The following is an 11,852-nucleotide window of genomic DNA, read 5'->3' as shown; positions in this document are numbered from 1 at the left end:
TTTTACAGCATTCCTAGCAGTCTCCTCTAGGCTGCTGGAAAGTTACCCGCTTATATATCACTCACCCATTCTCTCACTTGGTGTGTGCATTGATGTGAGAGCAGGGGCTAACCTTTTACCAGGGTTCTTGGGGGGCGAGGGGGGGTGCAATATACAGCAATGGCTGGGGAAAGAAGTAGGGTGAATGGGGAAGTAGAGTGAGTGAAGCAGCCTGACCTCCAATCCCTTCTAGGCTTCAGGATAGAAAATGCTTCCAGGCATTGTCAAATGTCTGCTGGAGACAAAATAAACTCTATTTGAGAACCACTAATGTGGATTGTGTCTTTATTCCTCACAATACCCAACAAAGTAAGTATTGTAACTTCATTTCACATTATAGAGATGTGGAAACTGGGTCTCTGAGAAATTAAGAGACTTAGCCTTGGTCATGTGTCTAGGATGTGGCAAAGCTGGGTCAAAGTACTGTAGGAATGGTCTCCCCTTCCCTCTGGGCCTCTGTTGCTCAGTTCTCCTTTGCATCTATTTTTTTCTTCTTCCTTTCTTTCCTTTTTTTTTAAGTTTAATTGTGTTAATTTTTAACTGGGAATGTCTTGATTTTGCCCCCTTCTTTCTATTTCCCTTAGCTCAGACCTGTATTTTTATTACCTAGATTATAATAACTGGGCTCTTTATCTCCCAGATTTCAGTTTTAGTTTCATTCTCCCTTTTACATTGCTAGCAGATAGATATTATTACATAACTGCCCCATTGAAAACCTTCCCTGTCTTCCACAGTGCCTATAGCAGTGGCCTTAAAGGCAGTCCTGGCACCAGCAGCATCCCCTGGAATCTTGTTAGAAATGCAAATCCTTGGGCCTCATCCCAAACCTACTGAATCAAAAACTCAAGGGTTAGGGCCCAGAAGTCTGTTACAACACACCCTCCAGGTTGTTCTGATGCTTGTAAAAGTTTGAGAACCCCTGGCCTACTTGATAGAGCTCTAATGCCTTAGGTGCCATGCAAACCTTTGACTTCCTCCCTCCCTTCCTACCACCCCGCCCTGCCCCCTGTTCCTTGCCACTACCTTCTCTCCCCCTGTCCTACCCATACATTTACCCTGCCTGTGCTTCAATTTCATTCTGTCACCAGCTGTCAAACATGTATTTCTATTCTAAGCACCATCATATAACAAGGCAATCCAGCTCCTGAATGGCTTGCAGGCTGGGCTGGGTGCTCCAGCTACACTACCCCACGTGGAGTTAGGTATACATCCTGCCATTTTAAGCCACAAGCCTCTGCCATTGTGTCTCTTTCCTGCTGAACTCCTATGTCTTTCATGGCTCATTCTCAAATGTCCCTTTTTCTTGAATTACTCAGGCTAATCCCCAGTCTCCTTGAGCACTCACTAGCTTCACCACATCCTCTTGTTATTTCACTGTTCCCTGGTGGCATTAGCTTCTGTTTACCTGTCCCCTAGAATACAGGTTATGTGAGGGAAGAGCCTCCTCTCATCTGTGTATAGCCAGCTTTATGACCAGGGTGATCAATCCAGCACACATCAGAATTCTCTGAGAGCTTTGTAAAAATGCCTCAATGTCTACAGGGGCAGAATCTTGCAAATCCATATTTTAAAAAATCCCCACACCGTAGTTGAATCACTGCACAATGTCTTGCACAGAGCAGGTAGCGAATCAACATTTACTGACGTCTAATCAATTACTTAGCAAGCTTGCCTGGAGAATCATCTCTGCCCTACCCCTCAGCTTGCTTCTCCCGTTGTGTGTTTTCTCTGCTTTTGATTTCAGTTTCCATTTCCTTTAACTTCCAAGTACTTGCACAACAACCAAAGAGCAGCCATCACTGATACAGGCAAATCTTTGCTTAGATGATTGTAAATATTGGCCTAATCTCCGGCATCTGAAGGTCTGTAGTCTCAAATACCCAGCAGTAACCTCAAATTAGGGTTACCTGTTCAACAGTCCCTCAAGTATCTCTCAGGATTCTAGCCACCTTGCGGCTACTCACTCACAGAAGAGTTACCTTTATTATCCTCTCAGGTTGGTTGTGAGACTTTAACCAGACTCCCCCGTAGAGGCCAAGTCAGCTCAACTCAGCACCGGGGCGGGCGCGGCCAGAGCTGGTACCTGTGATAAGTAAGGTTGGGGGTGCCAGACTGGAGCACGAATTGGGAAGGAAATCCCCGGGGCGGGCGCAGTTTGCAGCTGGTAGCAAGAAATCGAAACTCAGCTGTTAAAACCGCTGCCCCTGCTCTTCGGAATCGCATCTCGAGACTCGCTTAGCGTCTCCTGCAGCGGGGCCGGCCGCGGAGGGAGCCATGTACACCCACAGCAGGGTGTTGGGCACCTCCCCCGCCGCCCGCCCGGCCCGGGACCCCTCTGTGCGGCGTCGGGAGCCGGACCCGCTGCCAGGCCCGCGGCAGGTTTTGGAGGCGACTCCTCCGGAGACCCCTTCTCGGGATGGACCGGGGCAGGCGGACCAGAGGCTGTAAGTATTTTACAACACCCCTTGGAGGGGCGGAGGGGGCAGGAGCCTGACCCCAAACTTACCCACCGCAGACACCTACCTTCTTCATCAGTACAGTTTGAAACCACAGGGGCCCAATAACAGGGTTTTTGAGAGAAAGGAAGTTCATTTGCCTAAACAAAAGCACATGTAAATGGAATGTGTGAGTTCTTTACATATTTATCTGAGCCCCTATTCCTTTCAAGACCAACAGTCTCCTGATTCTGGTGACTGGCTCCAGGATTGAAATACTGGGCGTGGAAAAACTGCCTTGGCTTCTTCCTAATTTCCAGGTATCTTCAGAACTCATACTCGTTAGAAAAAAATGTCTTACTGTATCAAACATCGGTGCCCTAAATGCTGTCTCCACATCAGCTGCAAGGTCAGGGAGAAGGGGGCATGCGCTAGGGGGTTGCTCCCAGTGCCGCCTCCCAACGAAACTAGGACCAGGGGAAGTGAGTGCAGTGCCTGTCCCTGACATTGATAAGTGCTCTTCATATTTACTCTTGATCTTTGGTTCAGGGACTGCAGTTGGTATCCTGGAAACATTTGTTATGCAAAGTGTCAGCGGTTCTCTCTTTCTGCCCAATAAAATGAGCTTCTGTAACTCAACAGTATGATTTGTAAAGACATTATTGCTTTTGAAGTGCTGCCTCTGTGAATTGGAACTGTCCGAATGGCTTCATTCCTAGTTCCCTCTTTTCATCAACTTCCAGTCACATGAAAGACAAATGCTGGTTGCTAAGGAACAATATATAACCTTATGACCAATAAGCAGATTTTCTTTCATCCCTTAACTTTAGGGAGAATTCATAAGTACCAGGCTTTTAATATTATTCAGTTTAGGGTTAACCTTAGTTGAGGTAGATGAGCTAGGTGGTTTCAATGCGAGATTGCTACATTTTTCTCCTCAAATAGAAGCTCATTAATTTCAAGTAACCTACATCTCCTTAAGCTGTAGCATTTAATGTATCAGAGGTCATGGGCATTTAGTTTCAGGTTGGTGATAAACACCCTCTCCATGCTTCGTTTTCTATTAAAAATCATCTACTTAGGTACAAAACAAATAAATATCCAGTAAAATATTGGGTGCTGATGGCCTTATATTCATTGAACATGTTTATTGACCTAGTGCTATGCTCTTATCCTGAGGTGGAGTGTTTGTGCCTTGTAAAAGCATACTGACTTAAAACACCCACCTACTCACATATAAATATAAATAAATAGATTTTAAAGTAGTCTCTTAAAATGATTCCTGAGGACCGTTACTAGTAGACTCCAAGGCAAGGCTGAGTTCTTGACTGTATTTGGATTTAAATAGTTGCAAGTATATTTACTAATACATATTGGCTTTCCCAGTTATTTTTAGTTGGTAATTTTATCTTGTCTTTAAATATCACAAGCTATCTACACAGAACTAAAGAGGAAAAAGTTCCCACAAACTTCTAATCCAAAATAATTTTTTACCCTTCCTTTCAGTAGTTTGCTTGTTTGTAAACATCTTACTCACTTATTCATAGCTACATAAGTATAAGACTAAGGCCTGGGTTTTTCTGGAAGGGATTTTTATCTTGCTTTACCCAATTCTCGGCAATAGGCTCTTGCCTGTGATCATAACATAGGCCAGGTTTCACTTCATTCAGATACTTCAACTACACCTGGAAAGTGGCCTTTTGATGCTGTTGGAAGGAAAAGACATACTGAAAATGAACCCCATACTTTGGAATTTTACTAAACAGTTAACTTTAACACATGTATGTACAAATTCAGTTTACCTTAACATATTTGTAGCCTGCTTTATACTACAGGAGTTTAAGAACTATAGAGAGTTAGAGATGAGCAGTATTAATAGCAAACACATGTTGTGCTTAGTATGTGAAATTGCATGACATATATTAACTCTTTCAGTCCTCACGGCAACCCTATAATAAGAGAGGATTTCTAACTCTGGATATTTAATTAAAAATATAGGGACAGATAACTACTCAGCAAAAGACAGGCACTAAGAAGCTTACAGTCTAACTGTTGGGGCAGACACTTATCAGATAATTACATGAATAATTCTTTACATGTGTCATAAAGGAAATCCAGGGCCTGAGCTAGACTTGGGAGCAGGAGGTGATGTTTCAGTGGCAAGTCCACAGTATAATTAGGAGTTGTGTGGTTTTTTTTTTCCTTACAAATATGTCATTCCAACAACAAATAACTACAATTCAATTCAATCTTGACTCTAACTGCTCAGAGTTAGAACAGATGCCACAAATTAAGGGTTTACTGCCCTAAGTCTGCCCCGACTTTAGGAGCAAGCCACAATGGGGTTCCCAGGCTACCAACATTTCTTCCCAGCTGACTACAAATTTGGGGTTCCCATCACTTTTCTCTACCTCTAGGCTCAATAATTCACTAGTACGAATTACAGAAATCATGGAAACTACAATATTTATGATTACAGTTTTATTATAAAGCATATAACTCAGGAACAGTCAAATGGAAGAGATTCATGGGGCAAATATATGTACAGCTTCTATACCTTCTCGGGGTGGGTCACCCTCCTAGCACCTTGTGTGTTCAAGCTCCCCAAGCCTCATTTTTCATTCAAGAATTTTTATTCAGGCTCCACTGCAGCATGATTGATTGATTATATCACTGGGTAGTGTGATTGAGCTCAATGCCCCAGAGGTGGAGGTGGGGTGGGGAGTGGACCTGGAACTTCTAACCGTTAAATCACATGTTTGGTTTTTCTGGCAAACAGCTCCCATCCTGAAGCTATCTAGAGGCCCCCACCAGGAGTCATCTATTTCATTAGCATATAATCCAGGCTTTTGTTAACGTAAAAAAAAAAACATTCAAACCCGTAAATAATTTTTGTGAGTGTATTTGAGTCAATCTGTTGACAATTGCCGGGAAGCAAAACATTGAGATAATGCTCCAGAGAATGACAGGTTACATCTATATTTATACATTGCAATCAAAGGAAGGATGTAGGTGGGTTACATGAAATCCATTGGTGATGGACTAGAGAGGCGGGAGAAAACAAAGTGGGGGTGGGGGTAGGGGGTATGGGGGGAACCCCTGGGATTAGATAAAAAGTAAAATGATAGACACATACTTAGGTGGGTGCAGGAACAATTAACATGATAACAATGAAGGAATTTGTGGTATCTGTCCTGGAGTCCAGGCACATTAGGTTGTGCCCCAAGAGGTCCAGCAAAAGGGAAGTTACAAGTTACCCAGACATTTCAAGGATATGTTATTTTAGATACAAAAAGACAGATAGGCTCAGTTAAGGTAAAGGTTGACCTTGTCAGTGAAGATCCCGGCCTAGGATGTTACTACCCACCATAACTGCTTTGAGTTAAAGCTTAATTTCAGACCACCCTTTGTGGTAACTTTAGGGCTCTGAGTTTGCAAGACCGCCATGCAGGCCTTCCATGAGCCTGCCAGGTTAGCATGTGGCCCCTTTCGTCCACACTTTTATCATTTGTAATTCCAATGATTTTAGGAGCTCTATGCCAGAAACCAGGAACAAAGACTAAATATTTATTTATTTTTATTAACAACAGGAGTTTAAGTAGCTTCTGTGACAGCCAGAGAAGCTTGCTATGCAGGTCCCCATCAAAAGGACTTACTGTGAAGGGCATAGCCAATTGACAGCCTCTGCCGCCACCCTTTTGGATCCATTACACCAGTGGTTCTCAACCTTCCTAATGCCGCGACCCTTTAATACAGTTCCTCATGTTGTGGTGACCCCCAACCATAAAATTATTTTCATTGCTACTTCATAACTGTAATTTTGCTACTGTTATGAATTGTAATGTAAATATCTGATATGCAGGATGTATTTTCATTGTTACAAATTGAACATAATTAAAGCATAGTGATTAATCACAAAAACAATAAGTAATTATATACGTGTTTTCCGATGGTCTTAGGCAACCCCTGTGAAAGGGTCGTTCGACCCCCAAAGGGGTCGCGACCCACAGGTTGAGAACCGCTGCATTACACCCTTTGCTCTGAGAGCACACTTATTCTGCACTCTTCCCAGCCAGTGACTGAGCATTCCAGGGTACTAGTGCCAGCCCATTCCTGCCCATGCGGAACTCCTCTATTGGTCAGCTTTTGCCAGAAGACTCACCATTGACGTACCCAACATCCTCAGAACTGTATAGCAGCAGTGTGAGGCTCTTCTCAATCTCCCCTCTTTCCTTTCATAGATATGAGACCTGCTCATGTTCTCAAGGCTTTCCCTGCCTGCTCCTGCTTATTCCCCTTTTATCCTTCACAGGCACCCCCCCCTCTCCCCCGGAAATCTCTCATGTCTAATCCCATCTTGATGTATCTTTGATGTCGGCTTCTGGGAGAACCCAAACAGACCGAGTCTTTAAGATGCACCTACCCCTGACCACACAGCTTCCACACTGTGTCTGATGGACTGCTTTATATGTGTACTGGGGAAACCCCTCCTTTTTCTCATTTCCTGCCTTGGAACTCGGGGGACATTCCCTAGCTTTCCTTAACTTCAGTACCTGTTTTTGGTTAATCCTCACCCGAGGATATTTTATCCCATGGATTTTTTAGAGAGAGTGGAAAGAAGGGGGAAAGAAAGAGAGAAACATTGATGTGAGAGAGAATCGACTGGTTGCCTCCTGCATGTGCCCTGACCAGGGCTGGGGATTGAGCCTGCAACTGAGGTATGTGCTCTTGACTGGAATCGAACCTGTGACCCTTCAGTCCATGGACCGATGCTCTACCCACTGAGTAACCTAACTAGGGCCAACACTTTACACAGCTTATTGTGCTACTGGAAAGGAAATAACCCTGGTAACTAATACTCTAACCAATGAACCACACAAGCCAGGGCTCTCATGGATGTTTCTATCTCTCCGTCTCCCTTCTTCGCTCTCTAAAATCAATACAAACATATTAAACTAGCCACATAAAATAGTCTTAGAGTTCAAGCTTCTACAAATTTATGAGAGCCAATAAGAACCGTTTACTGTTTCTCCTTCACTGCAATGCTCCAGATTTCTCTACAGTCTCTTCATATGACTGAGAAATAAGCTTTGCCTATAGATGCTAAATAGCATAAAAGCATCAGGTTATCCCTTTTCCCTGGGAATGGAGAGCTGAATAATGCCAATGTTCCCTTTAGTGCTCTGAAACAATAATACACAAGCAGAGAAACATCTGTGATTGATTCTGATGAGTACTCTTCTTCTTTTTTTTAAATCCTCACCTGAGGATATGTTTTCATGAATTTTCAGAGACAGGAAAGGAGAGAGAAAAAAACATTGGTCAGTTGCCTCCCATACACACCCTGACCAGGGATTGAACCCACAACCTAGGTATGTGCCCTGAGTTGAATCAAACCTGCAACCTTTTGGTTTAGGGGACAACACTCCAACCAACGAAGCCACCCGCCAGCTGAGGAGTACTCTTCTTGATGGCTCAATATCGGTGGCTATTCATTAGGGGGCTATTTAACCCAGTCTCCACGTAGGACTCATAAGCATTCAGGAAGTTTGTAAGATAACAGGTACTATTTCACAATACTATTTAATGATTTTCTAACTTTATGATAATGATATGGCTCAAAGATTACCAGACTCTACTACCAAACTAATCAGTGGAGCTCTGCCTATTTAACTTATTTTTGAAATGAGAAATGCGACAAAGCATTGCGATACTTTGGTAGCATAGAGTGAATTAGCAGTGACCTGAAATAGTTAAACTGAGTACCTTGAAATGAGTTGCAACCTGAAAGAGTTAAACTGAGAGACAAAAAACAAAATAACAATCAATAATGTAAACTTTTATGTCTGGAACTCTAAATCATGTGCTAGACCTTGTGCTAATCATATTATATACTTTAAAAAATTTTTCTCTTCACAATAAAGACATTGTTACTTTTTAGATAAATAAACTGAGTTTTGAGAAATTAATTGATGTCCCAAGTCTCAGAACCAGCATTCAAACAGGAGTTTACCCACCACAGGCTGGATCCTGAACATGATGTAGAGCTGGAGAAAGGAGTGAAGTGCAACTAGTTAATTTCCTATCAATTGTCATATGTTCACATCAAGAAAATAGAACTCCTATAGGCTGGGGTACTATAGAAACAGTAATGTGACATTTGTTTATAGCTTTCAAATGATTTGGATAGAGAAGTAGTTTATAAGAGCAAATTTTCTGTGGGATTCTTGCTGTATATGATAAATTCTTGACATTTTTTTCTTTTTCTTCATTAAAAATAAATTTCCCTTTAGTGGGTTACTACCTACAGTTTGAAAAGCACAGTTCTATGCATGGCAGAAGAGATTATTGGAGTGAATGGAAATAAAAGCCATTTTTGTTTGATTAGATCAAATTTACTTTCCTGTTTATGCGGGAGGGTAAAAATCATGGTCCTGCTTAGAATGAATTTCCAACTCTCTGGCACTAGATTCCGCTCCTCAGTATGGTATGAAATTGCAGCCTGCCAAGTCTTAGGGAGTAATCATTTTTATTCAAATACAATATCACCAAAAATGAGTGGGCATTTCTCAAAAAGCCTTTGACAGCTGAAACAGTGAAACAATAAATCAACAGGATGATGAAAGCTTGAAAACATGTAACACCTATAATAATCAGTAGATGTGTAGCAGAAATGAGAAAAAGAGAAACAGTTCAATTACACAGTAGGTTACTTACTTCAAAGTCAGTACAGTGCTGTAAGGTTATACATATTGTTAAGGTTAATTGCATCTATTCAGAATGTATTTAAATCTGAAACAAAAGCTTTACAGGAAAAAAAATCAAAGGCAGAAGACTGCATTTGAAGTGTCTGTTGTATATCAGAGAATCAACAGATGATGGTTCCTTTGTTCTGTAATGTTTGTAATCCCCCCACCCCCATATAAACACTTAAAAGGCAATCTATTACAGTCTTGAAAAACTGAAGACATCTGCCATCATTAAAACTCTAGGGCTAGTATTGCCCAGTGATTGTTTTACTATGGAACCAGTGAGAGCAGAAATTCTGTGCTACCTAATCTTATAAGAAAATGTGAGCCCTAAATCTTTAAATATATTTTTCATTTCAAAATCTTTGGAATATTTTTTCTTGATTATAGAAGTGAAGTCATATCTGCTTGTTACAATCACTCAAACATTGTAAAAATAATATAAAGCCCCCTGTAATTCTAACCCTTAGAAATCAACACTTCAAATATTTTCATACAAAGACATTTTTATTTTTAATGTGTAGGTTTTTTGATTCTTTTATGCCAAGTAGGAAGTCTTAGGACCATTGTACCCTTTGATTTCTACTGCCAATAGGAGGTGACAGGTATAAGAAGATATGTTCCCTTTCTAATCTTTATTTTAAAATGTGATATCATATAGGCAGATACTGTTTTTTACATTGGTTTATTATTTATTTGCACAAGGAAACAACTCTAGTTCTAACAGTAGAATCTTGGATAATATCTCCTATGTGGTACTATTTCCAAAAATGTTTAACCTAAATATTTAATTGTGTGGGAAATTATTTCTCAAATTCAGATTGGGAGGCATTTTATAAATTCTGTAAGACAATTTACTTTGTGTATTGGTCAGGGTTTTTCAGCGAAATTGAAATACACACACACACATACATACTAGAGCAGCCGTGGGCAAACTACGGCCCGCGGGCCGGATCCGGCCCATTTGAAATGAATAAAACTAAAAAAAAAAAAAGACCGTACCCTTTTATGTAATGATGTTTACTTTGAATTTATATTAGTTCACACAAACACTCCATCCATGCTTTTGTTCCGGCCCTCTGGTCCAGTTTAAGAACCCATTGTGGCCCTCAAGTCAAAAAGTTTGCCCACCCCTGTACTAGAGGCTCGGTACACAAAAATTTGCACACTTGGGGGGTCTCTCAGCCCGGCCTGTGCCCTCTCGCAGTCTGGGACCCCTCAGATGATGTCCACCTGCTGGCTTAGGCCTGCTCCCCGGGGGACTGGGCCTAAGCTGGCAGTCAGACATCCCTCTGATGGCCCGGGAGCCCTCAGGGGATGTCCCCTTGCCAGCAGGGAGCATGCCTAAGCTGCAGTTGGACATCCTTAGCGCTGCTGAGGAGGCAGGAGAGGCTCCTGCCATCACCGCTGTACTGGCAGCCGTCAGCCTGGCTTGTGGCTGAGCAGAGCTCCCCCTGTGGGAGTGCACTGACCACCAGGGGGCAGCTCCTGCATTGAGCATCTGCCCCCTGATGGTCAGTGTGTGTCATAGTGATAAGTCATTCCCAGTCGTTCTGCTGTTAGGGTCAATTTGCATATTACCCTTTTATTATATAGGACTAGGGGCCCGGTGCACGAAATTCGTGCACGGGGAAGGAGGGGTCCCTCAGCCTTATCTGCACCCTCTCCAATCTGGGAGCCCTCAGGGGATGTCCTACTGACGGCTTAGACCTGCTCCCCATGGTCCTCTGCTCTCTGCGGACCTGCCTGCTTGACGCCACCATAGGCCCTGGTGTCTGCTCTCTGTAGGGGACTGCCTGTCCTTCGCCGCTGGGGTCAGGGGCAAGCAGCGCCCTGCTGTCTTCTCTCTGGCTCGCCAACGCAGGGGCAAGCAGGGCCCTGGTGTCTGCTCTCTGTGGGGGCCCTGCAAGGGACTGCTTGCCCCTCGCTGCCACAGACAGTGGCAAGCAGGGCCCTGCTGTCTGCTCACTCACTGCAGGGGACATTCCCGCCCTGTTCCTGGCCAGCTTGAGGTGCCTGGGTCCTGGGGATGTTCCCACCCCAACCCTGGACGCTTGGCACCTGCAAGCTTAGGCCGGACATTCCGGACTTCGGCCGCTCTGGGCCTATGCATGGGCCTACAGGCTCAGAGCGGCCTGGCTCCAGAGGACGCCTGTCCCTGTGACAGGGCTGTGGCCAGTTTCCCCTCCTGCTCCCAGCCACTCCTGCTGGGTTTCCCCTCCTGCTCCAGGCGCTGAGGTGGGTTTCCCCTCCCGCTCCCCGGCGCCTTGGCGGGTTTCCCCTCCGCTCCCAGGCGCTGTGGCGGGTTTTCCAGCCACTCCTGCTGGGTTTCCCCTCCCGCTCCCAGGCACTCTGGCGGGTTTCCCCTCAGCTCCCAGGGCACTGTGGCGGGTTTCCCCTCCGGTTCCCCAGGCGCTGTGGCGGGTTTTCCAGCCACTCCTGCTGGGTTTTCCCCTCCGCTCCCAGGCACTCTGGCGGGTTTCCCCTCAGCTCCCAGCCACTGTGCAGTGTTTCCCATCAGCTCCCAGGCCTGTAGCGGGTTTCCCCTCCCCGCTCCCAGGCACTAGTGGCGGGATTCCCCCTCTGCTCCCAGGTGCTGCCCATTACCCCTCTAAGCCGCTGCCCCTCC

The 11,852-nt window shown here is 44.2% G+C and overlaps 1 protein-coding gene across 2 annotated transcripts in view; it reads left to right on the top strand.

Annotated features, from left to right (window-relative positions):
- The first annotated feature begins 2,230 nt into the window (after positions 1-2,230).
- The window catches only part of EPSTI1 (epithelial stromal interaction 1), a 108,658-nt gene continuing 99,036 nt past the window's right edge, over positions 2,231-11,852 (top strand). Inside the window, exon 1 of one of the 2 annotated variants that reach the window (XM_014448802.2) lies at positions 2,231-2,483. In XM_014448802.2, the coding sequence (XP_014304288.1) occupies positions 2,314-2,483 (170 nt within the window). In that variant the 5' untranslated portion in view covers positions 2,231-2,313. The remainder of the gene's footprint in view (positions 2,484-11,852) is intronic. The other variant, XM_014448804.2, reaches the window with a different exon arrangement.

This window comes from Myotis lucifugus, unplaced genomic scaffold (genome assembly GCF_000147115.1).
Source record: "Myotis lucifugus unplaced genomic scaffold, Myoluc2.0 scaffold_7, whole genome shotgun sequence".
Taxonomy (NCBI): domain Eukaryota; kingdom Metazoa; phylum Chordata; class Mammalia; order Chiroptera; family Vespertilionidae; genus Myotis; species Myotis lucifugus.
This window is presented reverse-complemented; position numbering and strand designations above follow the sequence as displayed.